The 27,209-nt window shown below is 54.7% G+C and overlaps 3 protein-coding genes across 11 annotated transcripts in view; 2 read left to right on the plus strand and 1 right to left on the minus strand.

The window, feature by feature from the left end:
- The window catches only part of TKFC (triokinase and FMN cyclase), a 22,959-nt gene extending 11,138 nt beyond the window's left edge, over positions 1–11,821 (plus strand). The window contains exons 18-19 of one of the 2 annotated variants that reach the window (XM_077820884.1): positions 1,285–1,362; positions 11,624–11,821. In XM_077820884.1, coding sequence (XP_077677010.1) covers positions 1,285–1,362; positions 11,624–11,701 — 156 coding nt within the window. In that variant the 3' untranslated portion in view covers positions 11,702–11,821. The remainder of the gene's footprint in view (positions 1–1,284; positions 1,363–11,623) is intronic. The other variant, XM_077820885.1, reaches the window with a different exon arrangement.
- On the minus strand, positions 1,695–17,568 carry CYB561A3 (cytochrome b561 family member A3). 7 transcript variants are annotated; one of them, XM_077820886.1, is made up of 6 exons: positions 17,454–17,568; positions 9,392–9,598; positions 9,093–9,301; positions 8,816–8,970; positions 7,969–8,125; positions 1,695–7,404 (listed from the first exon to the last, which is right to left on the minus strand). In XM_077820886.1, the coding sequence occupies exons 2-6, from the start codon at positions 9,573–9,575 to the stop codon at positions 7,390–7,392; spliced, it is 720 nt and encodes a 239-aa protein (XP_077677012.1). In that variant the 5' UTR covers positions 9,576–9,598; positions 17,454–17,568; the 3' UTR covers positions 1,695–7,389. The 7 variants fall into 7 exon arrangements, with proteins under 7 accessions (XP_077677012.1, XP_077677019.1, XP_077677016.1 ...); XM_077820893.1 differs by lacking the exon at positions 17,454–17,568 and adding an exon at positions 16,907–16,928; XM_077820890.1 differs by lacking the exon at positions 17,454–17,568 and adding an exon at positions 10,725–10,797.
- An 88-nt stretch (positions 17,569–17,656) lies between these two features.
- On the plus strand, positions 17,657–24,533 carry TMEM138 (transmembrane protein 138). 2 transcript variants are annotated; one of them, XM_077820895.1, is made up of 5 exons: positions 17,657–17,813; positions 19,064–19,321; positions 20,018–20,189; positions 23,389–23,464; positions 23,796–24,533. In XM_077820895.1, exons 2-5 carry the CDS (start codon positions 19,194–19,196, stop codon positions 23,906–23,908), a joined length of 489 nt encoding a protein of 162 aa, XP_077677021.1. In that variant the 5' UTR covers positions 17,657–17,813; positions 19,064–19,193; the 3' UTR covers positions 23,909–24,533. The 2 variants fall into 2 exon arrangements, with proteins under 2 accessions (XP_077677021.1, XP_077677022.1); XM_077820896.1 differs by lacking the exon at positions 17,657–17,813 and adding an exon at positions 18,271–18,405.
- The last annotated feature ends 2,676 nt before the right edge of the window (positions 24,534–27,209 follow it).

Raw genomic sequence — 27,209 nt, forward strand, 5'->3', positions numbered from 1 at the left:
TGATCAATGGCTCCATGTCTAGTTGGCAGCCGGTATCAAGTGGAGTGCCCTAAGGGTTGGTCCTCGGGCCAGTTTTGTTCAATATCTTCATAAATGATCTGGAGGATGGTGTGGATTGCACCCTCAGCAAGTTTGCAGATGATACTAAACTGGGAGGAGAGGTAGATACGCTGGAGAGTAGGGATAGGATCCAGAGGGCCCTAGACAAATTAGAGGATTGGGCCAAAAGAAATCTGGTGAGGTTCAACAAGGACAAGTGCAGAGTCTTGCACTTAGGACGGAAGAATCCCATGCACCGCTACAGACTAGGGACCGAATGGCTCAGCAGCAGTTCGGCAGAAAAGGACCTAGGGGTTACAGTGGACGAGAAGCTGGATATGAGTCAACAGTGTGCCCTTGTTGCCAAGAAGGCCAATGGCATTTTGGGCTGTATAAGTAGGGGCATTGCCAGCAGATCGAGGGACGTGATCATTCCCCTCTATTTGACATTGGTGAGACCTCATCTGGAGTACTGTGTCCAGTTTTGGGCCCCACACTACAAGAAGGATGTGGAGAAATTGGAAAACGTCCAGCAGAGGGCAGCAAAAATGATTAGGGGACTGGAGCACATGACTTATGAGGAGAGGCTGAGGGAACTGGGATTGTTTAGTTTGCAGAAGAGAAGAAGGAGGGGGGATTTGATAGCTGCTTTCAACTACCTGAGAGGGGGTTCCAAAGAGGATGGGTCTAGACTGTTCTCAGTGGTAGCTGATGACAGAACAAGGAGTAATGGTCTCAAGTTGCAGTGGGGGAGGTTTAGGTTGGATATTAGGAAAAACTTTTTCACTAGGAGGGTGGTGCAACACTGGAATGCGTTACCTAGGGAGGTGGTGGAATCTCCTTCCTTAGATATTTTTAAGGTCAGGCTTGACAAAGCCCTGGCTGGGATGATTTAGCTGGGGATTGGTCCTGCTTTGAGCAGGGGGTTGGACTGGATGACCTCCTGAGGTCCCTTCCAACCCTGATATTCTGTGAACAGCTTCTTCCCCCTTCACTCCCCCCCCCCCCTACCCGGGGGTGTTTCTGACTTCGGGGTTATTCTAAAAGCAGCCCCGCTCTGATGCTGAACGGCGCCTCCTACTGCTGGGGCTCAACTCCCTTAGGCATGGACAGCAATAAATTGCACCAGCTGAGCAGGGAGTGTACAGGCTGTGCCTGGCTGTAGCCTCTCCCCCTTCCCCCACCCCCAGAGGATTTCCAAGCACCTCCTTCCAGCTGTTGGTGAATGAATTGTTCCCTCCCCAGGAAGCGGGGTCAAGCGGTGTCCAGAGTCCCTATTGCATGGAGGAGAAAACTGAGGCAACCAGCACGGACGGTCACATGGTGAGTCAGTTCAGAGCTGGCACTAGTTCTGAGCTCCAGAGCTGAGGTTTCAGCCCTGGCCATGCCTCCTCATACGGTGCACCTGGGTGTGCCTGTCAGGGTTCCCTCACCACTCTGAAAGACCCCCTGAGCTTATTTCTACAGCTTAGGTTAAAAACTTCCCCAAGGCACAAATCCTTCCTTGTCCTTGGATGGGTACTGCTGCCACCACCAAGTGAGTTAGACAAAGATTCAGGAAAAGGACCACTTGGAATTCCTGTTTCCCTAAAATATCCTCCCAAGCCCCTTCACCCCCTTTCCTGGGCAGGCTTGAGAATAATCTACCAACCAAATAGGTAAACCAGAGTCTTAATAAACAGAACTTTATTATAAGGAAAAAAAAGTAAAAGAAGCACCTCTGTAAAATCAAGATGGAAGGTAACTTTACAGGGTAATCAGATTCAAACACAGAGGATTGCCCTCTAGGCAAAACTTTAAAATTACAAAAAAAACCAAGGATAAACCTCCCTCTTAGCACAGGGAAAATTCACAAGCTAAAAACAAAAGATAACCTAACGAGCCTTGCCTTATTTACTTACTCTTTTTGCAATATTGAGACTCATTTTAGGAGAAGGAGTTTTCTGACCTGATGCTGCTCTGCTTCCCCAGGGAACACACAAACAAAGCCTCCCCCACCCCGCCCCCTTTGAAAGAATCTTCTTTCCCCATTGGTCCTTTTGGTCAGGTGCCAACCAGGTTATTTGAGCTTCTTAACCCCTTACAGGTAAGGAGGAATTCTATGCTACCCTTAGCTGTATGGTTATGACAGTGCCCAATTACCAGGGCCCTGTGCTACAGCAAGAGGGGACAGGGCAACCACTGAACTGAGCAGCAGAGTTTCCAGTGGAGCACAGGAAAGCCATTGGTGTGGGGCTGTGCTCATCTGCCTCCCCTACCGTGGCACAGAGAGCCATAGCTGAGCTGTGGCAAGACCCTGCCTAGGGCGCACAGGGCCCCTTGTTACCAGGAAGCTGGTGACAGATGGGAGGAAGGGGGTGGCACATGGAAAGATTTACATCTGTCTGAGCTTGGCTAAGGGTTGCTGGGGCCACATGCATATGCTCCAGCAGCTGTAACGGCTACTTCACTGTAAGCACAGCACAGGCTTCTGCCACCTGATGGTGAACGGGCTTGAGCTCTTCCTGCTCTCCCCCTGCAGCTTTTGGGTGAGGTAGTACTGAGGAGGGATCTTTGTGTGTTCTCCACCTCCTCCTAGCAGGGGTCTCCTCTCTCTGTGCCTTCAGACTGCTCCTGGGGTGGGGACCCTGCCCCACTCTTCAATTCCCCCTTCCTGTCGGGCAGAGAGCCAGGCTCCCCTGTGTATTTGTTCAGCACTGCCTGGGCCGTGCGGGAGTTCCCCTGGCATGTCAGGGCTATGAATTCTCAGGACAGCAACTCAGCAGGTCTGGGGAGGGATATGGAGGGGGGCAAGGTATGTGGGGGGTCTCTGCATATCCTGGGGCTGGGTAGAGAGGAGGGGGCAGGGGCTGCGAGTGGGAAGCACTGGGATGAAAGAGCAGAATGAGGCCGTGTCTCAGCTTTGTAGGGAGATCCAGTGGGCTGTGGAGGCCAACTCCCTACACTAGCTGAGTGCAGTCCCTGCAGAGGAGCACACAGGGTCAGTCTTGCCCTGGCAGGGGTAGGTGACTGGGGAGCTCATTGCTCCCCACCATGACATGTGTTGTGCAGGAGGTCAGACTAGATGATCATAATGGTCCCTTCTGACTTAATCTATGAATCTGACTCCACTCCCTGTCGACCCTTCATGGCTACTGTGCAAACATTTTATGCTTCCTAACAGCTCTTTTGCTGGGGTTTTGTTTATTCCTCAGCCCCAGCCTGTTACACCATGTGTTTCAGGCTTTGCACCTCCTCAAAAATAGTTACCACCTGCCCTCTCTTCAGGCTTATGGTTACTTTAACTCCATGCCTCTGCCCTCCCTAGCCTTACCCTGCTGAAGGGATCACACTGCTCCCCACAGCTTGGTACTGTTTATTCCCGCCCTGCAGGGCCTAGCTTTGTGCAGAGGGGCCCTTATCCTCCCTAGATATAGTCCTGAGCAGGTGTTGCTCCATCCCTCAGCAGGCTGCACCTGTTTAGTCTTCAGGGATATTGGACCTTCATTTAAGGGGCCAGCCCCCTGAGATAGAGGGCCTGGAGCAGGGGACTTCCCTATCTCTGTCACGTGAATCAACGGCAAGGGGGAAGAAGTACTGAGGCCAGGCATAGGTCTCATTCCCCAGATCTTGAGCTGGTTATTCCAGCCCAATGTACCACTGTGAAACCTGCCACGGGAGAAACCTGCTCAGCCAATGTGCCCTGGGAGAGCAGGAGCTGGCATCAGCCCAGCTGCACAGGCCACATAGCCCTTGGCATGGGGCAATCCTCCAGAAGCGCTATCTCCCCTCCACCCCACCTACACACCCACCCAGCAGGCAAGGCTTGCAGGCTGCTAGGGGATCATGAAACAGGGCGAAGTGCTGCCAGTGTGTGGTGTGCATTGTTGTGAATCCAACCAGGCAAGGGCTGCTTCTTGGACCATGGACCAGCAAGGGCCCAGCACATGGAGGGACCAGCGAGGGCCCAGCACATGGAGGGACCAGCTGGATGATGCCACAGGCAAACACTGCACCAGCTGGGGGAAGGGTTGGAGCTGACCAGAGTCCAGAACTAGGCTGAAAGGGACCTAGGAGCGGCAGGGAGATTATCCTTTTCCTAGGTCAGCACAGAAGGGAGACTAGCTTTTACCTGCCAGAAGCAGTTCTTCTGGCTGCTGGCACAATTCATAGCTCCAGCTAAGCCATGACATGGCAGCATTGCTGGGGGTGGGAGGGGGTTTGAGACATGAGCCCAGGTAACTAGCACAGGGGAAAGTGAACAACCAATGAGCTGGAATTAAAGCAACAAGGAAATCCAGCTCTGGGCAGGGCTGCAATACACACACCCACCCTTCCTCTCTCCTGGAACAAAGTTTGCAGACGAGCGCAGGGCATTTGAGGCAAAGGGCTAATTCATCAAGCCAACAGATCAGAGCACCCTGCTGGCGGCACCAGCCAGTTTATGGAGTTGAATGGCTAAAAGGGGTATCTTTACCCTGGCAGCCTGCACCGCTAGGCTCTTTGTCCTGCCTCGCTCTGATGAGCCGGATCAGTAAGGGTGTCCTTGCTCCTAGACTGCTCGAGCTCGCTGGGGGAAATGTACCTGAAAGGCCAACCTCCCTCTTGCCTTTGCTGCACTCCAGCTGGTTACTCCCAGCACTAAGCAAATTGAGCAACAGCTGGTTTTTAGGAGGCTGTTTCCACCTCTCCCTCGAGTAGACACCCCCTTGACTCCAATTCCAAAAGGATACCATTTATTAAACAAAGGATAGTACCGCCACCAAGGCCTCAACATTTCAGAATAGCCTATTCAGGTTCCCAGCAAGACATCAGAAGTACCCCACCTATTAATATGGCTAATGCTAGAGATAGGAGACAAAGCCCTGGAGAAGCCACACACTTCAGCCAAGCTTATGAGAGAGACACACACACACACACACAGCAGGCTGGAAATACACGTCCCAGCTTGGAGCTTTAAGTTATGAACTCTATTAGCAAGGACCCAGCAGCCAGCTCCCCTCCCTGGAGTTAGGTAGATGTCCAGGCTACATCCCATGACCTAGCTTTGCAACGGTCACTCTAGTTCATTCCCGTGCACTCTGCCTCTCCTGGGTACAGGAATAGCTGCTCCAATTGCTCCCACTGTCTGCTTTGGCCTCCTTTTTTCCCCTTCTGCCCAGGGCCACCAGATTTTTTCAAGGTTGTCTACAGAGCTGGTTGGACATTTTCCACAAACCATGTCAATCAGCTCTTTCTGATGGAAAAAATTCAAAGCATTTTGGGGAATGCCTGGAGTTAGCTGGACATCTGGGAGAAATCATCCCTGTCAGACGTTTCACTATTCTAGGTAACAAGCCAAATTGAAGCATTGCCCCATTGAAACAAAAGGTGTTGAGACAGTCAAACTGAAATCCTCACTGTGCTGTGTGTCACACAGGGTCCCGCCACCAATTTAGCATCCCAGCTCAGGACAAAACCAGAGATTTGGAAGTCTGAGAATTTCCCTGGGGACAGAAAACTCAAATTCCAACCAGCTGTAGCTGCATTCCACCTCTCCAGAAAGGTGTACTGAGCCTCTGTGTGAATGCTATCAAACCCCCTGGGCTGGGAAGGCAGCTTCTCACATACAACAAATACATTTAATTACCTCTCTCTGGAAACACTTCTAGTGAAGCCTCTAGTATCTTCCTACAATCTCAGCTTGAGCCACGTGGGCTCACTCCCAATTTACCACAAGAGCACATGCCCCGAGAAGAACTCATAGCCATAGAGGACAGGAAGGGCCACCTGTCCCACTCCCCTGCAATCAGTCATGGGGAAATATTCCCCATTGAGTCATCCATACTCCCTGTCTGCCTTCTCTTGGGCACTGAACCCTCCCCACAATGTCCCTACCTGTTACACCATGTGGGGATGGGAGGGATTAATACCTGGCTCTAGACCTGGTGAACAATTTAGCCCTAATCCTGTACATGAATCCTTAAACCAGAGTGAAGTATCTGCTTCGTGGGGACCCCTCAGCACCCCTGACAGATTCAGTGCCCAGAATGGACAGTATCTTGTCTCAAAGCTTCTGAGCAGCTAGTGGCAGATGCCACCAAAGGATGCACAAGCTACGAGTCCATTGTCATAAGTGCTGGCTGGGTCAGGCAACAGAGCAGTGAGTGTCCATTGTGCAGCTCCCAAATCACACCATGCCAATGGTAGCATCTAGGCACTGGGAGGAGATACAGCTCGTGGTGCCTGCCCATGCTGAGCTGGGACCTGGGAGAGTCCAGCCATGAAGACTGTGAATGGGCCAGGCATTAGAGAGCCTCCAGGCCCAAGCACTTAGAAATTCTTTCTGGGGTAGCTCAGTGCTACTGAGGCCAGAGCCAGACACCCCAGGTGAGGTAGGAAAGGCAGCCTGGGTGTAGGACCATGCACGGCGGAGCTGTGCTACAGCCCCACAGACGGCAATACAGCCTAGATCCAAACGGAGAGCTGCAGGTGAGTGGATTCTGAGCCTGGGCTGTTCTACTAGTCAGAGAAGCTCAGTACAGAGTTTATCTGTGGATCCTGAGCAAAGGAGGGGCAGAGGAGTGAACAGCATGGTCCCGGACAGCTCCTCCCACCTTAGCATCCCCAGGGCAGTCAGGGGCACTGCAGCCAGATTCCCTGGCCCACCCGAACCTCACAGCAATGCACGGACAACAGCTTCCTGCTCTGAAGCCCTCTCCTGGCAGGAGGAAATGTAACTGCTTCCTCCACTCAAAGAGCTGGGACAACAGCTCCCCAGGAAGGGAGAGGGAGTGGGAGTATGACCAGGGCTGGAAGCAAACCTCATGGAGAGCAAATGCTCTGAGCTCTAGCAGAGGCTCTCCCAGACTTGCAGGGCACAGCACCAGAGAGCAGAAGTGGGTGGCAGAGCTAGGCAGGCATTGGGAAACGGAAGCTGGCTGGAGCTTGGCACATTAATGCCCCGGGCACATGCACGCTGCTACAGCTGAGCGGCCAACACAGGCTGCTTACACACAACCCGGCTCTGCAGGAGGGAGGCGGTGCCAGGGCAAGCACCACGAAGCAGGCTTTTATTTTAGTTCAGGCCACTTGATCTAGGCCGGCGCGTCAGCCAGGGCCCCTAAGGCACAGCAACACAATGGCAAGAGGGGCCAGGGCTGCCTGGTGAATCCCAGGAAGCAGCAGCACGTGCAGGAACCCAGAGCAGAAGGCAGGGGAGTGACGAGAGCAGCCGGGTGGAGAGGGAGCACGGAGAGTGCCTCCTCCCCTCCGTTCCGCGCTGGCCAGGCTCCAGAGACAGCTTAGTGCCAACAGCAGGAGCACCGAGCTGCCCTTCTCGCCGGAGAGTCTGGGCAGCAGCTCCTCTTCCGGGCGGCTGCTTCACTTGTCCTAATGGAGCAGGGGCTGCGGAGAAAGAGGCCGTGAGTAAGGCACCCCCCTCGCCCAGAACTGAGTCACTCTCAGCACCACAGCCCACCCCCATCTTGCTGCACCACCAGGATGGCTCCAGAACCACACTGGCCTTCAGTGCCACCATCCTGCACTGGACATTCCTGTCTGATCTCTGCCCCTGGCTGAGCCGCCGGTTTCCTGGCTCTTGTCACATTAGCAGGCGTCTTCCCAGGCAGATCACCGGCGAGTTGACTCGTTATTTCTTGCCCATGTTTCCAATCTCATCTCCCAGCCTTCCCCTACCACCCCTCCCCTGACTCCAAACCCCTCAGCCCCACCCCCACCACACATCACCTCCATATTGGTGCACATAAAGTTAATTCCGGATGTAAAAAATTAGAGGAAATGTTGCACCCACTCTTTTCCTCCCACATCCGCCCTAAACCTAGCCTTACTGCAACACCCCACATGCCCAACTCCTCCCTGATCCCCAATCCCACGGCAACCCCTCCTGCCCATGCTGCTACTCATCCACACAGCCCATGTCCTGGGCCACCAGCAACGTGGACTCGGTACCTGTTGGGCCTCCAGCAACTCTGACTCTGGGCGCTTCCAGGCCGGCGTGGCGAGAGCCCACAGCACCAGCAACCCAAAGACCAAGATCAGCATCCCCAGAAAATTGGCAAACCAGGCCTCAGGGGGGAGTCTGGCGTAGGGAACCGTCTTGTTCGTCCTGAAAGGGAAGAGATGGAGCCACCGCCTTCATTTGGAGCCAGCACCAGTGCAAGCAGCCTTGCCCCTTACAATCCCAGCTCCCCCTGGAGAGCCTCTGGGTGGGGAAACCCTGCCAGCACCCCCCTCAGATGGTTGGGGAGGGATCTCTCCCACATCCTGGAGCAACCATTGGATCCTGTGAGATCCAGCCATGCCTCAACCCATCTCCAAAGCAGGAAGTTCTAGCCCCTTCCCTGGGCACCTTGCCCAGTCATCTTCACCACCCACTCCTGCCCGTAACAGCAGCTCCCAAGGTCTCGAACAGCTACCTAAAGCTGGGGATGCTTCCCAAGTCTCCCCGTAGTAGTCCTCTCTGCACCAAGCCTGCCCAACCCTTAGATCTTCCCTTCTGGGGCTGTCACCATTCAGCCGCTTGCTGGCATCTCTCAGTCACACAGCGGGTATGTGTGGTGGGAGGAAGTGACCCTACCCATGCTTGGGGTTACCCCAGACTAACGTAAGCCAAGAATGGAAGACGGGTGGGTTACTGCCCTGTTCTGTGCACTCCCCCGAAGCTCTGGTATGGGCCACTGTCAGAAACAAGACACTGGGCAAGAAGGACCCTGGTCTGGCCCAGCTCTTAGGAGTGATGGAGGAAGCTCTAGGCCGAATGGAGACCCACACACCTCACACCAGCTCTGGCACTCACAGACTGAAGAAGAGCTTCTCGTTGATGCCGGAGATGGATGCTGCCATGGCCAGCACGAGGATGGTGGAGCCAAAGAAGACATGAATGGGCTTGTAGATGATCCGCAGCCAGGCCGGGGACCAGGGTAACAGGAAGGCAGCGAACCCCATGAGCCACTAGGATGGGGGAACAAGGAAGAGTTCGGGGCACAGCGGATCAAGCCACGGCACAGGCAGCCAACAGCAAGAGGGAGAGCGGGGGCAGAGCTGGGCATCAGAGGGGGAGGCTGGGCACCCACCTGGCAAGAGAAGAACAGCACAGCCGTCAGCCCCAGCCAGCTGTGCAGCGAGTACATGTTGGGGGTGCCCGTGGCATTGTGAAACCTGAAGACGGCGACGAGCCCCAGCACGACCAGGACAAAGGCTGTCAGGGTCAGCGCCGCGTGCAGCAGCTTCCACGGGAGCTTCCTGCCCTCCCAGGAGCTGGGCACCCGGTACACCAGCACTGCTGCAGGGGAGAGAGACTGGCACACTCAGAGCAACTCCTGTATCCACGTCCCAGCCCCCGACACGCCACCCAGGGACAGCACCCACTTACCCGCCCCATACAGCACCAGCATGCCCGTCACCATGAAGACCGGGTGCCAGTTAAACATCTTGGCGGAGCCATCCCAGGCGAAGCCTCCGCGCCAATGGTGGGACCAGAACCCTGTGAACACCACACACAGGAACCCCAGGGTGCCCAGCAGGGCCGCGAAGGGCAAGAACTGGAAGGTGGGCATCACTCCAGCAGCAGGGACTGCACCTGATGGGGAAAATACCACACCAGCTGATTGTACTGCCCAGCCTGTGCCCCGCCGCAGGCCGAGCAAATCGCTGCCCCCCACACCAGACCCTGCACAGCCCACTAGGCTCTGCTGCCTCTCCCCCTCCCTCCCTCCCTCCCTCCCTCCCTTCCGCTGGGCTCCGTCCACCCCTCACCTGCCCACCCTCCTCTTCCTCCGCCAGGCTCCATCCGCCCGGCTCCATCCGCCCCTCCCTTTGCTGGGTTCCGTCCGCCCCTCGCCCTCTGCCGGGCTCTGGCCGCCCCTCGCCCTCCCCTCCGTCCATCCCTCCCCCTCCACCGGGCTCCAGCTGCCTCTCCACTGGGCTCCACCACCCACTTTCCCTCCTTCGCTCTCCAGCAACCCCTTGCCCGCCCGCCCACCCACCAGCCATCCTTCCCTCCTTCCCTCCTTCCCTGACCTCCACCTGGCTCCGGCTGCTGCTCCTCATCTGCCCTCCCTCACCTCCACCAGCCTCTGCCAGCTGCTGTCAGCCAGTGCCCTCGTGTCTCAGAAGGCTGGTTATAGAACCAGGAGCGGGCGGAGCCCCAGAGTTAATCAAGCTGGATCAACAGCTGCTTTAAGTGCAGCCTTAAGTAACAAGCTACAGGTGGGTGGGGAGGAGCAGCCGACTGCCCTGAGCCCAACCAGAACGGATCCTGCTGGTTGGGAGCCAGCAGGGAAAGTCCCCAGAGACAGAGATGATCAAGACCCCTGCAGCCAGAGCTCAGAGGGCAAGAGAGGCCTCTGCCTATCCTGCAGCCTTCACTCCCCTTCCCCTGGAGGACAGCAGGGATCCCAGGTTCTCAAGTAGAGAAGAGCTCTGTTCTCCCCCCTCCACCCCGAGGAGTCCCTGCCCTGCAGCACTCACAGACTGAGGACCTGTGCTGAGCCAGTCAAACCCAACAGCCAGGAGCTGGGCTTTGGGGATGCTGTGCCCATGCACCAGCCACCAGCCTGACATGGACCCAGCCCCCACAGCACCGAAGGCGCTCCCACCAGTTGCCACGAGTATCCACAGACCGTGGGCTGGCCAGATCGCCGGGACCCGGCTGGCACCGGAAGCACGAGCAGTGCCCAGCAGCCTTCCCAGGTGGAAAACACAACCTGATCAGCCACAGAGAGGGAGCTACATCCAGCCCAGGGGTTTCAGATGCTCCAAAACACCACCCACTCCCCCAGCGCCCAGAGAGAAAAGAAGGGCCCTCGTCACAGTCACCGAGCCCCCGGCCTGCCACCCCAGCGGCTGCACCTGTGTTTGGCACTTCCTGTGGGGAGGCAGCAGGTCATGAGACCCTCCCAACTTCTGCTTTCAGATTAGCACTGCACAGCCGCTGGGAGGGGGGAGAGCACAGAGCTAAAGGCACCTGAGACCAACAGTGGAAAGCTCACTGTGGGGTGGGCCAGGGGAGGGACAGCATACATGGGAGTGGGGCTGATCCCCCTGCCTAGCTCAGCCAATGCTCAATCCTGCCCCTCAGCACCCCCTGCTGTTCCAGTCACAAGGCCCCTCCCAGCTCTGTACCCCATTCCTGACAGTACCCCACTATACTTTTCCTGCCCTGTCCCCGTGCACTGGAGATTGAGTCTTTAAAGCCAGAAGGGATTATTAGATCATTTAGTCCAGTGGTTCTCAAACTTTTGCACTGGTGACCCCTTTACATAGCAAGCATCCGAGTGTGACCCCCTTATAAATTAAAAACACTTTAAAATATATTAAACACCATTATAAATGCAGGAGGCAAAGTGGGGTTTGGGGTGGAGGCTGACAGCTCGCAACCCCCCATGTAATAACCTTGCAACTCCCCTGAGGGGTCCCGACTCCCAGTTTGAGAACCCCTGATCTAGTCTGACTTCCTGTGGAACACTGGGTAGAGTTCTTGGTGCGCCTAGGACTGAGTCACCTCCAGCCGCCAGTCAGAAGGAGCCTCGCTTGTGCTTAACAGGGTGACAGCTCCCTGACACCGCCAGCCTGTTAGCCACCCAAACCATCTCCACTGGGCTAGGCCAGCCCTCACTTTGTCTTGCAGGTTAACAATCGGTGCACCCCAGTCCTCGGGTCCCTTGATCAGCTCCTGGTCTAATACCACAGCATTGAGATATATTTATAGTGGAAATAAGGATGATAAACTACCAGAGGGTCAAGATTCAAGAGATTGTGAGTAAGGATGATGGAAACAAAAGGGTTACATACAAAATAAAATTATAACACGATTCCTAGAGACTAAACTGAGCAAGCTAACCTTCCATCTAAAGACGTTTTATCTCACTCAAACATCCTTCGCAGAGTTTCAGGCAAGGCTGTGATCCCATTTTCGTGAAAGTAACCACACTGCCCAATTACTTTCTAAGTGCAGGACAAAGGGGTGTCTTCCTTGCCTTCCCCCAGAGTTCACTGTTTGTACCCCAAGTCAGAATAACCTCAGGGGCTTATTGTCCTATGTTTTGCTATCCTGTTGTTGTCGCATCCCCCTGTTGACTTTGACTGTGGGTTTCCACTGTCAGCTTACACTGTTGATTTAGACGTCAGCAGACAGGTGACTCGACATCCTGCATCCAACAGAAAACCCAGACCTGAAGAAGAGCTCGGTACAGCTCGAAAGCTTGTCTCTTTCGCCAACAGAAATTAATCTTATAAACAGGGGTGAAAGTAAGCCGGTACAGGCCGGGATGGCGTACTGGTAAAAAGTGACTGCTGGTACCGGCTCATACCAGCCGATGTCAAAGCGCTGCTGTGGCAACACTTTAAGCAGGGTCCTTTGCCGCAGCAGCACTTTAACATCATTACCCCTTTTGCCCCCCCGGGGCCACCAACGTGGGGGGCAAAAGGAGCAGCTGCCCCGGGGCCAGCGACTTAAAAGGGCCCGGGGCTCTAGATACTTCTGCCACTGCCACAGCAGTCCTTTAAATTGCTGCTGGAGCCCCGGGCAGCGCAGGCCAGGCAGCGCAGATGGGTTGGCTGGGGGATGCTGACCCCCAGCCCCGCCCCTTCTGCCCGAGGCCCGGCCCCATACCGGTAAGTGTTGAGTGTTACTTTCACCCCTGCTAATAACAGATATTACCTTGCGCACCTTGTCTCTCATATCCTGGGACCAAATAGCTAGGACATTGCCAAACACCTGTTTGTCACTTCTGCCTTGACACTTCAGAAACATTTTCAATATACACGCTATGTAAAAAGCAGTCTGTGAAATGTACATACAATGCTATGAATGACCAGCATGATCCCAGCTTTCCTTTAAGACCTCACACAATATTCTTTGGTGAAACAGAATATACGCATCAGGATATTCTTGTAACCCCGTGCTAAGTGGTGCTGAAGGGTTCTTAGGGTCACACGTAGGCCATTATATCTCTCCCTCGTACCCCCATGTGGAACAGAGTAACTTGTAACACTGCCCTACCCTACAGCACTCCCAGTCTGGCCTTGTGCTGCGATGGGACTTGTCTCTCTGCAATGGGACAGACTCTTCACACAGGGTTACGCTAACCCTGTGACTAAGTGCACACTAGCAAGTTCGCAAGAACTGGTGGGTGGCACCTCATTTGCTTAGAGATCTACATCCTCCACCAAAAATACACCCAGCCACCTCAAGGGAGGAAAAGAGCTGCTCGTGGGTGAGATTACCAGCAGTAAACACTACAGCCTCCCAATGATCTCTGGGAGTGGGTGGCTGCAAAATCTGAAAGGCCCGGGGCTTCACTTTGTGTAGCCCAGTCTAGTGTCATTCCTCTCACATGTCTGCAAATGCAGGGACCTTCAGTCCCATCCACTGTGGTTTATGCAGATGAGCACACATGGCCTAACCATGTGGTGATACAGGGTTTAATGTATGCAGCCACAGGAATCCTGCTGGCTGGATGGTCAGCAGTTAAAATGGCTGGAGGTCAGGAAAGAGGTATAGGAGTTGAAAGCTCTTTAGCACAAGTTTTATGCCCTCTTACTTGCATCCAGCGCCCAGCACAATAGGACACCGGATTCAGATTGGAGCTTCTGCAATAATGGTCTTCAGCATGTATGTGAAGAGCACCATTTCCTAGTCAGGATCTCAATGTGTTTGTGCATTGAGAGGTTAGATGAGATTGCTAAGCAAGCGGACAAAACAGCAAGTACCTCTCGGCAAGGACCAATTGGTTTTAATCATGCATAAATGTAGACTCATGATCATTTGCACCGACGCCTCTGCCCCTGACTCACTCTGTAGCCCCTCAGCCTCAGCTTCCACACCAGAAAAACGGGGATCATGATGCTTGCCTGTTGCCCAGGGAGGGCTGGGATGCATAAAGCACTTTGAGAGAGCTGGAGGGAAGGTACTGTACAAACATATTGCCTGTTACACCCATGCAGCAAGGCAGTGCTGGGAACAGCACCCAGGACCTGCTGGTTCCCAGCCCCCTGCTAAACCCACAAAGCCTGAGGGAGAATCGGCAGGACCCCTGCTGTCCCCCCATCCCCCAGATGGTGCAATTCCAACCCAAACCCTTTGGGAGAGGATGCTCCAGAGATGCTGGGAGGATTTCAAAGGACAGAAAGCCCAATCCCATGCCCAGTCTGACACAATAGCACCAACTCCAAGCATCCAAAAGTTACAGGTCCAGTCCTGAAAAATCATGAGACTGGCTTAAAAAAATCATAAGGCCTTTTTTTAAAAAATACATTTCGGGAGAACAAGCTAGTGGGAAAAATCTGAAGTGCAAAAGAAACAAAAAAGAATGAATGACTCAAAAGAGCTTAAGGGAGCAGGTCATGATAATGAGACCATCAAAAAATGCACACAAACTGGCCAAAGAAGGCTACAAAGGCAGTTACTAAGGCAAGAATGGAGGCTGAAGAGGAATTAAACAGAAAACTGCAGGAAGATGATGGCAGGAAATCGGTTTTTGGGTTGGCAAAAAAAGAGGAACACTAACGCACAAGAAATTAAGAAATCTTCATATGTGAAGGACAGGTACTGTGTGGTGCCTAACCCCAAACAGGTGGTAGGAGCTATGGAAAAAATATTTCTAAGGCTGTTAAATGAGAAGAGAGTTGCAAGTGCAAGTGATAATTTTGGGAAAGCCTCCAAAGGTATCGGTCGCTGTAGAAGAGGCAGAAGCAGCACTGAATAGGATGAAGAATGTTAAGGCATTTGGAGAGGATGAGATAACTGTTGGTATGATCAAGGTAGCTGGAGATACTGGAGTAAAGTGGCATCATAGATTACTCAGAGTTTGCTGGGATCAAGCTAGGATACCAGATGGCGGAAGAACAGCGTTGACTGTGCCTCTCTGGAAAGGTAAGCCTGATGCAAATGATTGATCTGAACAGCTATTACAGCATCACCTTGTTAAATCAGCCTCAAAGTCCTGGAGAGAATTTTGAAGGCAAGGATGAGGTGCAAGATGGAGAAGAATATAGGAGAGGAGCAACATGGCTTTAGGAAGGGAAGGAGTCAATAGACACAATATTTGCAATGAGACAGAAGTTTAGAAGAATGATAAATGGAGGGCATAACTGCTATGTAGCATTTATTGATCTTGAGAAAGCATTTGCAGTATTGAGATAGATGGGCAGGGGTGTTCAAGAAGTGATGATTGAGGAGCTGTATCAAGGGTCAACAGTGAAGGTGAAAACAATACATGCAATTTGAGAATTTTGAGGTGACAATCAGATTAAGACAAGGCGGTATGCTGAGTCCACCTCTCTTCATCCTAGTTATGGAGTTAATTAGTAGGAGATCCAAGTCCGTGGAGAGAGAGAGAAAGCTAACGTATGCTGGTGACCTGGCCCTTTTGGTTGACAGCAAAGAGGGATTAGTAAATATCATAGACTGGGCCTCTGTTTGAAGGTAAACATAAAGATAACTGAAGTTGTGCAAGAAGGCAAGGCTGAAGAAGAGCTGTTGACAGAAGTTTCAGGAGAGAAGCTGAATCAGAAGAATTTGTGTACTTGAGAAATACACTTAGTACCACTGGAGAGGGGGGGGGGAAGGGGGAGAAACCAATGTGCGTGGGCGGCAGTGAAAAAAGTGGCAGGAGTACTGTGGGACTGGCAATTAACAAACGAGCTGAAAGGAAAAGTGTATGCTGCCTGCATTTGTCCCTGCCTGCTCTACAGTTTGGAAACAATAGGTCTTACGGAGATGGAAGAGAAAAAAAACATACAGGTAGCAGAAAATACTATACTGAGGAGAATGGCAGGCAAGCAGAGAGTAGACAGAGCACAACGGGAAGAAGTTAGGGGGAAGTTGAACTTGGGACTCTCAATGATAGACAGGCAGGAGAGCACCAGAGCACTTTTGAGATGGGTTGGGCGTGTGATAAGAATGGGAGAAGGACCAGTGAAGAAAGCACAGGAGGAAGAGGACAGCAAGAATGGCCATGGAAGACCAACGATACAACAGAGTCAGTCAAGAGAAGTTTGAGAAAAGGGCTGGAACTCCAAGTCCTAGATCTACGAACCCAAGTCATGGACCCAAAGGAGTGGCAAAGAATCATGGGCACCTCTGGCTCTGTGTAAATGGAAACGGGGTCAAGAAATGAAGTGAATGAATGCGAGGCTCACTGTATTTGCCTCGTGCTGTATGAGTCTTTGGGTGCATGCAGCGTCACGATTTCAAGATTTTCTTTGCAACCACGATGGCTAGAAACTTACTTAACTCAAAAGGGCTGATTCTTGTGCAATCTCCAGCAGCTGAGGCCTTACAAGTGAACACTAAGAATCATGAGACTCTCAATAAAGTGGTGAGCTGGCACCATTGAACAGGGCAGGATTCAGGGCAAGGCACTGGCGATTTGGGGGGTGCCTGTCCCCCAGCCTGTAACTTGCCCCTTGTGAGCAACCCCTTTAGCCTGCCAGGTCCCTAGGATCCGCACAGTCTCCTGGGGGCAGGCCTGAGGCCAACACACTGAAAACTGGGGCGCCAGTGAGCCGGGGTTTCCTGCAGCCAGGCCAGCCCCTGTAGCTCCACTAGTGCTTGGTTTACAATAGCGCCAAGGAGCCTGGCCCATGCTCAGAAGGGGCCCCAGCCTGCTCTGTTGCTGGCTGCCCCCCACCCACCACTCGCTCCTCTCAGCCTGCAGGGTTGTGCAGGGTGTTCTGCACTTGTGGGGGGGTCTTGGGGAGGCTCTGGCCGTAGGGAGTTGGGGGCGGGGTGTTGCAGAAGTGCTGAATTTCTGATCTCCCCCTGGGTGCTTGACCCCAGCTCTGTCCCACCCCCACCCCCACTCCACCCTTTCCCCCAAGGGCCTGCCCCCCACCTCTTCCTGCCCCTGCTCCCACCCAGTGCCTCCTGCCCGCTGCAGGATACCTGATCAGCGGTGGGCGGGAGGCTCGGTGGACCAGGGGGAGGATCTGATCAGCAGGGCTACCGATGGGTGCTGAGCACACACTATGGGGTGTTGGGCGGGGGGGGGGGCTCTTTGGCATGGCATGGGCCTGCCCCCGAGGGGATGGGGCATGCTGGCACCACAGGGCCACTGTGCGTCTGGCAACAGCCGGTTTGTAAATAGTGGCCTCGCACTGGGCTGGGCGGAGCGGGGCCGCCCCTGCCATGCCATGCGCCTGGCTGGCCCCTCGCCCTGGGGACCGGCCTCGCCGCGCCATGCTCCATTGCCCCTGTGGGGGCCCGCAAAATGCTAATCTGGCCCTGGCCTCCACCCCATGGGTCAAAGCCAGGCCCGGCTGGGGAACTGGGGCCCGTGCCAAGGGAGTGCTGCTGGGGCCATGACACTGCGCAGGGGGAGGGGTCACGAAGTCATCTGCTGCCCCTCAGCAGCCCCCCACCCCCTTTGCCCCTTTTGGACTGGTCCGCTGACCCCTCCCCGGCGTCCACCCCACCCCCGTCCAGCTCGCACCTGTCGTCCGGCCTGGCGCGGTGCACGCTGGGAGCGGTAGTTCCAAGGGTCCGCGGACCCCTTACGGCTCTCTATGAGGAACAGCGGAGTCCGCTCGCCGTCCGCCCTGCGGGCCCGCCCCGCGCGCAGGCACTTCCGGGTCGCGCCCTCCCCGCGGCACTATGGGAAATGGAGTCTTCGCCGTCCAGCAGCCGCCGCGGCTCACAGAGACGGGCAGAAGGGAAGAACTCAGCGCCACTCTATGATCCTATTGGGATCCGGAGGTGCCCCGGCTTCTCTCTGAGCGCTTCCGGTTCCGCCGGCCGGACCGGTCGCCAATGGCTGTGCGGTCTCCATGGGGATGGAAGATGGCGGCCCGAGGTGCGTGCGGGGGCCGGCCCGCGCCGGCGGGGGGAAGGTAGCTGCGCCCAGGGGAACTGCAGGGGGCGCGCTTGGGCCGTTGCCCCCTGGTTGTGCAACCGGGGGTCCCTGGCTCGGGGGCCGGTGACCGGGGGGTTCCCTGGGCGGAACCCCGGGAGGGGGCCCTAGGAGTGGAGGCGTCAGAAAGCTCCTGGGTCCCGAATCCCCGGAGGCGCTGAATTAAGAGGGATTCAATTGCGATGTCCCAGAATCGCCCCCCCATCCCCCGTAAATGTTGGCAGGGGTTCGCCCTGATCTTCCTGCCCCCACCTATGTGTGATCACTTAGTATTGTAGCCCCTCCCACTGGGGGTGACCCAATTTGTTACCCCCCCCCCCACGTTGTTGCAATCAGAGAAGGGGGTGCGGGGGCTGGCTCTGAAGTGCATTTCCTCTTTTCTTCTATGGCCAGACCCATATCCCCTCCCCACGGGTGGGTAAAACCTCATCCCTGGTGTGGCAACCTGCCCCAGCTCCTATTCCTTGTCTCCTCCTCCCTGCTCTGGGGTGATCCCGAATCTCCAGGAAGGATCCCTCTGCTGCAGTCTCAGGCTGTGCGTGAGTTGCCCTAAACGAGATCACCCCATCGCTCTCTGCTCAACCCTGTGTCCCTTCACACCACTACCACTGTGGCTGTGCCCCCGCTGGGTCCCAACCCCAAATGTATTTATGATCCTCCTCCCTTATGGGCATCTGTAACCCACCAAGATTCTGTCTCCTCTCATTCTTCCTCCAGGGTCATGTCCTCTCCACCCCCCTCCAAATGCATTCTCTGCCATAACCCTCAAGTAACCTGATCAGACAGAACAAGAGCTCTTGAGCTCTCTGACTATGACCCACAGGGTAGAGAGCACCCTGGTTAGGGCATGGCTCTGCATGGAGCCCCTGAGATCCTGTCCCTGGTATGCCTGCAGCCTCTAGGTAGGAGAGCACCTGACTTCTGGGTGAAGGGAGTCCAAGGTTACTGCAATGACTCTTAAGGGTGTCCTTTTGTAAACATCTTTGCTCTCTAGCCCGGAGCTTGGTGCTGGGTAGCTGAAACTGAGAAGGTGCCATGGATTTGGGCCCACTGGTTGGGGGCATGTGAAGCAGTTTGTGGGAAACCCCTGGCCAAGCTGGGCTCTTGGTTGAGCTGCAGCTTCACTCCTAGGCCAGGTAGGCATTTGCCACAGGCCCTGCTGGAGATAGACCCCTTCTGACTTTCTCTTCCAGACTCCAGAGCTCAGCTGTAGGGAGAGGCTGTGGTGCAGGAGGGGAGCCTAAGCCCCTCTGGCCCTGAGGATGAGCTGGCTCTGTTCTCTGGAATGCACGCGCTGAGGGCCCGCAGCCCTGGGAAAGGAAGATGCTCCGGACTAGTAACTACAGCCTGGTGCTCTCCCTGCAGTTCCTGCTGCTCGTCTATGACCTCTTCGTCAACTCCTTCTCGGAGCTGCTCCGCACGGCCCCCGTCATCCAGCTCGTGCTCTTCATGTGAGGCGGCAGGGACTAGCGGTTGGAACTGGGAGAGCTGGGTTCACTTCTCAGTTGTGGGAGGGAGTGCGGGCTAGTGGTTAGAGCAGGGGACTGGGAGTCAGGAGCCCTGGGTTCTCTTCTGGCTCGCCACCACTGTGGTCAAGTAAATGGGGAGAAGGGGGAAGAGAGGACAAACTGAGGCAATGGAGTGCAGGGGGAGGACTTGGAGAAGGTTTTGTCCTCTTTCCCCTGCAGTGCAGCAGTACCTGACTGCCTTCCTCTGAAGCATCAGTTACTAGCTGCCAGGGGGGAAGTAGGGCATAGCTGCAGGGAGAGTCTGGTCTGTGGACAGTGGCTCCATTCCCAGAGACAGCCTGTGTTCTTGGCACTAAGCCAAGTGTCTGTTACATAAAGATCTGGGGAGGAACATCTGTGTCTGCCCAGATCAATTATCAAAGCAGCAAATTACTGCACTAGGAGGGGCTGCTTCGGCTGGAGGAACCACCCAGAGCTGGCTGCCTCTCCTCCCAGGGGCCTGGTGCACGGTGTTGTTCCAGCACAGGCTTTGTGTTTTGCTGTGTAGGCCAGGACAGCTGGGACACCCCCTGGGGCAGAGGGCATGGCTTGTGTTGACCACTGTGTCCAGCACATGGCCCCAGGGAGGGCTGTGGTCTCTGGAAGTGCTGTGTGCTCATGGCATCTATCTCCCCGCAGCATCCAGGATATTGCCATCCTCTTCAACATCATCATCATCTTCCTCATGTTTTTCAACACCTTCGTCTTCCAAGCCGGCCTGGTCAACCTCCTCTTCCACAAGTTTAAAGGGACCATTGTCCTGTCAGTGGCTTACCTGGTTCTGAGCATCGCCTTCCATGTCTGGGTCATGGTAAGGCAGGGCTGGGCTCTGGAGTCTCAGGGGGCATAGGAACAGCTGTACACATCTGTCTAGATGGGTAGCTCACCCTCTTCCGGAGCACCTGGGACCCTGGTGCATCTGGTATGATACCCATTCTTGTAGTCTCAGAACCACCACTGGCCTGATGTCCTGCCCCAGCTAGACTCCAGCCCATCTGCTCTGCTAGCCCCCCTTTGGCATGAAGGTTTAGAGAGGGCCAAAATCCCCTCGCACACCAAGCCAGTCCTGCCACACTCTGTAAGTGGTGTGTTGTCTTGGCCTCCTTCTGGAGAGCAGCTTATCCTGAGGGAAGAGCCTGGAGAGGTCAGAGCTTCACTCAGGGCCCCTCTCGCCTTGCAGCTCCAGAGAGGGAGGATTGCTGCTCTGTGGAATGTTTCTGTCTCCCAAAGAGGCAGCAGTGCATCGCTGGAGAGAGTGGGGCACTCTAAGGAGGAGTGAGGTACCGGGAGCTGCCGCAAAGCACCCTTACACCCGACCCCTCCCTGATTGTGGGATTCACCCATGTTTGAAGCAGGGGGATTGGGCCTGGAGTGGAGGGGGAGGAGGGACAGAAGCCCCACTTCCTCTCCTCTCCCTTGGAGGGAGCTCAGCTGGGCTCCGTGCAGACCTTCCCCAGCCCCTTCCTCCCAGCTTGTGACAGAAAGCATTGTTCTTCCCCAGCTCAGCTCCTTTCTTTGGGGTCACGTGTGCCTCCCCAGCCTCCCCCTCTCTTCTTGGATATCGGCCATGGGGCCGGGCAGAAGCCCACCCCATCTGCCAGATTTGGGGAGATGCTTCTCCCACTAGGCAGCATAGTCAGCTACGGCTCTTCGGGGACCTGACTGACTTGGGTCTGCGAGCACCCCTCCCAACCACTTCAAGCAGAGTCCCCACTGCCAAGAGCAGGATCGGGGCCTCACACAGCAGCCTGTTTCATGGCCATCGGCAGGTGCTGGTGTCCTGGGCCTTATGCTCTCTTGATGCCATGGTGGGAAACGTGGCCGGGGGAGGCAACTCCATAGTGAGAGTTTATTTGGAGCGGGGATAGTTTGGGGTTCAAAAATACATTTGACTCCAACTCCTCCCTTGGCGGCTGGGGCCAGAGGATGGCGGAGGCATCAGTTCTGCCCTCAGGAGCTGTCTTGGGAGTGATCACAATACTCATAGTGGGGAAATCAGAGGTGTTCACTCCTTAAGGGGTGGTGGAGTGGCGACACAGATCCATCTAGTGGGGTAGCCCACCTTCTCCTGGCACAGCTCAGGCCATTGGTCAGTCTGTTGATATCCCATCACTTCCTCCCAAAAGGATTTTGCTCCATCTAAAACTGCTCAGCAGAAGCCAAGCCCCAGAGAACACTGTCTGGCAGGGGACTGCTGGAGCTAGGGTGGAAACTGACCTGTGTCCTCAACTGTGGTACCCATGAAAGGGCAGTACAGCAAGAGCCTTTCCCTTTGAAATCCCCCTCCTTCCCTTTTCAGCTCCCACCTGAGTAGCAGCTCCTGGTCTCACCGGTTCTGATCAGGGTCTAACAGATGAACAAGTGCATCCTGGGTTGGATCCTGTGCGGGAGCCATAGGGAGTTGCATTTTCAGGGATGCCTGGCCTGGTCAGTACTTGCCCTGGAAAGCTCCGAAGCCTGCTTTAGAGTCTTGCTGGAATGGCTTCCCCACCAACAAGGCTAATCCTTGGGTGAGCAGTGCCAATGTCCATGCAAGGCATTACATGGGATAAATCCCCACCAGGAGCCAGCGCTCAGGGGTGCAGCTGGTCGCAGGAGCCACAGGCTGCGAGTGTCCGTCCCAGATTGGGTTGGAGCGAGCACAGCTGCTGGCAGCTCTGCTTGTACCCTGCCCTCCTCGGAGAAGGGTAGGGAGGGTTGCTCTCCCCGCATCCTCAGGACACCCACCATCCCCCCTTACCACTCCCGTTAACTCTTTTCTGCCCTCTTTCTTAGGCACTGAACCCCCACCCCACCCCCCCCACACCTTTGATCTCACCTGCTGTGACATTCCCAGTCTCTTAAAGGGCTAGCCCCACAAATCCCATTTCTCTGCTGGGGCTGCTGCTTGGCTCTGAGATGCTGGGGTGAGCGCTGCGGTGACCAGCTGGATGGGTCTAGTACCTGGCCCAAAGCCACTGGATAATAAACTAGCCACTTGTATTGTATTTGACCATTTGGGGCTGCAGAATGTCAGTATTAAGAACCACTGATGCGCGTAACCCGATGGAGCAGGGCATCATGGTGAGGCACTGCCAGCCAGATACCAGCTGCCTTTGCTGCCATGAATGCAGCACAGCAGCCACCGTGGTCCCCCTCTGCCCTGCCCCCCCCCATGAAACAGAGAGGCACAAGCATCATCTCCCCCCTGCCTCCCTGCACAGAGGGTGACACCCAGGCACAGAGAGGGGCTAAGGGTCAAATCCTCAAAGGTATTTAGGTGCCTAACTCCCATTGAAATCAGTGGGAGTTAGGCCCAGCTCCTCAGAAGTATATAGGTGCCTAGGTGACTTGCCCAAAGCCACCAAGTTAGTGAGCAGCTGAGCTGGGAACCCAACCCAGATGTCCTGACTCCCAGTCCTGTGCTCAGACCGCCAGACCCTATCCCTCTGAGGTGCCAATGCAAGTAACTGGGAGGGCGTCTGCCTGGCAGCTTCTCCTGGCTGGTGCTGCCCATGGGCCATAGCTGGGCAGTGGAATTTAAGAGGATTTTCTGGGATCTGTGTTGGGAAGCTCGACTAGGTCTTGGTGTTCTGTATAAATCCGCTGATCTGATTAACCTTTGTGTGCTCCCTGAGTTGCTCCCTGGCACTCACACCCCCGCTCATAGGAAAGAGGAGGGAGATCTCTAGACAGCTGGGCCCCAGAGACAGGCTCAGAGTGGGGGATGGTTCTTGTTGGGAAAGGGTTGCTTTGGAAAGTGGATCAGTACAGTGATGATGCATTTCTCCCTCTGCTGAGGGGCTCAGCCACTAGGGGGAGTCCTCTAACCCTGGGGAGATAGAGAGCTGCTTCTCACTGGGGGTCTGGAGTAAGTGACAGGAGGAGGTGACTGAATGGAGCAGCCCGGAGAAGAGAGGAGCAAGGAAGTGAGTTAAGGGACCCAGCGTCTGAGCTCTGTGGTGGGCCGGGCAGGTGCTTGCGTGGCCATTTCCTGCCCCTGATGTCCCTTGTGCCTCTCTTTCCTTCAGAACCTGCGCTGGAAAAACGCCACCCACTTTGTGTGGACGGACGGGCTGCAGGCCCTCTTTGTGTTCCAGCGGCTGGGTAAGAGCCAAGCTCCATCATGGACCCCAACACACAAACACAGACAACAGCCCCAAAACAGAGCTACCAGAGCTGGAAGTGGGCTGACCCCATCTGCCTTCCCTGCAGTCTCTCCAGGCTGGACTTGGGGTGGGTTTGTTAGGGAATGGCAGCTCTACGTTCCCATGAGCCGTACCAACCCCTTCCCATGGGGGCTGGATCTCAGTGAGGCTCTATCTGTCCTGGAGGTCCCCAGGGCACACTGGGGTGATCCAGCAGATGGAGGATGGGGTGGGGGAGAGGACATTCCCCAGCCGGCTGTATTGTCTCACCTTCCTCTCGCTGTCCCCAGCGGCCGTGCTGTACTGCTACTTCTACAAGAGGACGGCCTTGCACCTGGGTGACCCCCGCTTCTACCAGGACTCCCTATGGCTGCGCAAGGAGTTTGCTCAGGTCCGCAGCTGATGGCTTCCTCCAGGACCCAGAGCTATGGCCGGTCCGTGGCTGCTCCCAGCTGGCTGGCATGGTGCCCGCCGTTCCACCTGCGCTCTCTATCGGCTGTCTGAGAAGCCAGTGTCTCTCAAGCCTGGTCTCGCGCTCCATCCCACGAACTAAACAGGCTGGAGAGGGCCCATCAAGAGACGTGTCATCCTCGCACCTGCTGCTTTCCTGGTTGCCCGCTCAGGCTCTCCCTCATCTCCGATACCTCATTCCACTCCCCTCTTCCAGATCAGCGAGCTACTCCTGCCCCTTTCTCTCTGGACCCAGCTGCAGCCTCTCTGAGGAGAGATCCGAAGTGCCAACCAGGTTTGGCTGAGGACTCCTGTCCTGTAACTGCAGCGTGGCTCCTCTTCATCCAGAACAATCCTTCCTCCAGCCCTACGCACAGCTCACTCGCCGCCTGACCAATGGGATCCTGTCGGTATTGGCTCCATTTGGCCTCCGCTTTGCATATCTGGTGGGATGAGATGCCAGGACTCAGCCTGTCCTAGCCGCTCAGCGTTAGGCCTGTCCTGGTGGTAGACCCTCCTTTTGTACCTGTGTATTTTTGTAAATTATGAGACAATAAATTGGCTTCATTTTCCAGAAACCTCCTTGTGTGTGCATGTTTTGGGTGCACCCTCCTTACCCCAGGCCCTGGTCTATCCTATGTGTCCCCCGCCCCCAAACACTGTTCTGTTCTAGCCCACATTGCAGCTAATTCCCATACTGGAGGCAGGAGTCCAATGGCCAGGACACACGCATGTTATAATTCTTGACATCTGATTTGTGTCCATTTATTCTTTTACGTAGAGGATGTCCAGTTTGACCAATGTACATGGCAGAGGGGCATTGCTGGCACATGATGGCATATATCACATTGGTGGATGTGCAGGTGAACGAGCCTCTGATAGTGTGGTTGATGTTATTAGGCCCTGTGATGGTGTCCCCTGAATAGATATGTGGGCACAGTTGGCAACGGGCTTTGTTGCAAGGATAGGTTCCTGGGTTAGTGGTTCTGTTGTGTGGTATGTGGTTGCTGGTGAGTATTTGCTTCAGGTTGGGGGGCTGTCTGTAGGCAAGGACTGGCCTGTCTCCCAAGATTTGTGAGAGTGTTGGGTCATCCTTCAGGATAGGTTGTAGATCCTTAATAATGCGTTGGAGGGGTTTTAGTTGGGGGCTGAAGGTGACGGCTAGTGGCGTTCTGTTATTTTCTTTGTTAGGCCTGTCCTGTAGTAGGTGACTTCTGGGAACTCTTCTGGCTCTATCAATCTGTTTCTTCACTTCTGCAGGTGGGTATTGTAGTTGTAAGAATGCTTGATAGAGATCTTGTAGGTGTTTGTCTCTGTCTGAGGGGTTGGAGCAAATGCGGTTGTATTGCAGAGCTTGGCTGTAGACAATGGACCCCTCTGCCATGTACATTGGTCAAACTGGACAGTCTCTACGTAAAAGAATAAATGGACACAAATCAGATGTCAAGAATTATAACATTCATAAACCAGTCGGAGAACACTTCAATCTCTCTGGTTACACGATTAGAGACATGAAAGTTGCGATATTACAACAAAAAAACTTCAAAACCAGACTCCAGCGAGAGACTGTTGAATTGGAATTCATTTGCAAATTGGATACAATTAACTTAGGCTTGAATAGAGACTGGGAGTGGCTAAGTCATTATGCAAGGTAACCTATTTCCCCTTGTTTTTTCCTACCCCTCTCCCCCCCAGACGTTCTTGTTAAACCCTGGATTTGTGCTGGAAATGGCCCACCTTGATTATCATACACATTGTAAGGAGAGTGATCACTTTAGATAAGCTATTACCAGCAGGAGAGTGGGGTGGGGGGAGAGAAAACCTTTTATAGTGGTAAACACCCATTTTTTCATGCTTTGTGTGTATAAAAAGATCTTCTACACTTTCCACAGTATGCATCCGATGAAGTGAGCTGTAGCTCATGAAAGCTTATGCTCAAATAAATTGGTTAGTCTCTAAGGTGCCACAAGTCCTCCTTTTCTTTCTGTGGTGTTTAGTCGTTCCCCAGTCATGGATCAGGGCCCTGCTGAGCTAGGCGCTTCAGAAACACAGAACAGAGATGGCTGCCACCCTAAAGAGGTGACAATCTAAGCAGTAGGCAGGAGACAATAAGACAATACCGGTTAGGGTGACCAGATGGCAAATGTGAAAAATCAGGATGGGGTGGGGGTAATTGTTGCCTATATAACAAAAAGCCCCAAATATCAGGACTGTCCCTATAAAATGGGGACATCTGGTCACCTTGACTGGCGCTGGAAGCAGTAGGGTCTGCATTCCTACCGCACAGTAGGCATTACTGCATGGACTGAATAGGCAACTGCTGAATTCCTCCATCAGCCTGTGTTGGAGGGCTGGGCAGGGTGCAGAGTCTTGGTAAAGACTAGGGTAGAAGTTTGTATGGGGAATAGTGCCATAACATAGGGCAGGCAGAGTTACATATAGACCCACATAACACAGCCCTTGTTTCCCATGCCACCCCAATCTTGGAGGGGCGAGAACATGAAGCACTTGCTAGCCTAATGTTCTCAGCTGAATGGAGAAACCCTTCAGCTTGCCAGTAAGCTGTGTTTTCGGAATTGGTTTATTTCCAAGCTGCCTGCTCCAGAGGAGGGGACCTGGATGGTGTCTGGTGGTGATCAGAGCTGAGGGAGTACAGCTCGGGAGTTACTCAGAAATAAATTCCATGATTCAGAACCACGGTATTTCCTTTTTCCAGACAGGCTGCAGGCCTGCACTGCTGAGCGGACGAGGTCGGACAGTGAACCAGCTATTCTGCATAGGGGAAGGGAATGTGGGGGTCACTGGTGAGCAATGGGGATTACACCAATGCAGGGGGAGGGATATTTCCAAATCACCTGTATGGTCTGTGGGTCAGGGTGCTGAAGGCAGGTGCAGGGCATCATTGGGAAGCGGTGCCAGGGGTCGTTTGGGGACTATGAGGCCCCCAATATTAACCATCAGCCCCCGGACAGGAGGAGGAGCCAATGGCAGCGTTGCCAAGTCTCGCCATAAACCCCCAGCTCCTGGAGGCAAGAGGCCGGGGGAGCATCGCAATGTCGCCAGCTGCGGGTGGGCAAAGGGAACGAGCCGCGCAGACAGGAGAGGGGCGTCGAACCCAGGTGTTAAGCCAATAATCACTGGGGGGGCGTCTGAGCCTGCAGGCCCCCCGGGGGCCGCCCACGGCTCGGGGGGCCCTGGGCTGGCTGGAGAGCAAGGCGAGCAGAGATGTCGGGACTCCGGGAGCTGGAGCTTTA

Source organism: Eretmochelys imbricata, chromosome 6, assembly GCF_965152235.1.
Source record: "Eretmochelys imbricata isolate rEreImb1 chromosome 6, rEreImb1.hap1, whole genome shotgun sequence".
NCBI lineage: Eukaryota > Metazoa > Chordata > Testudines > Cheloniidae > Eretmochelys > Eretmochelys imbricata.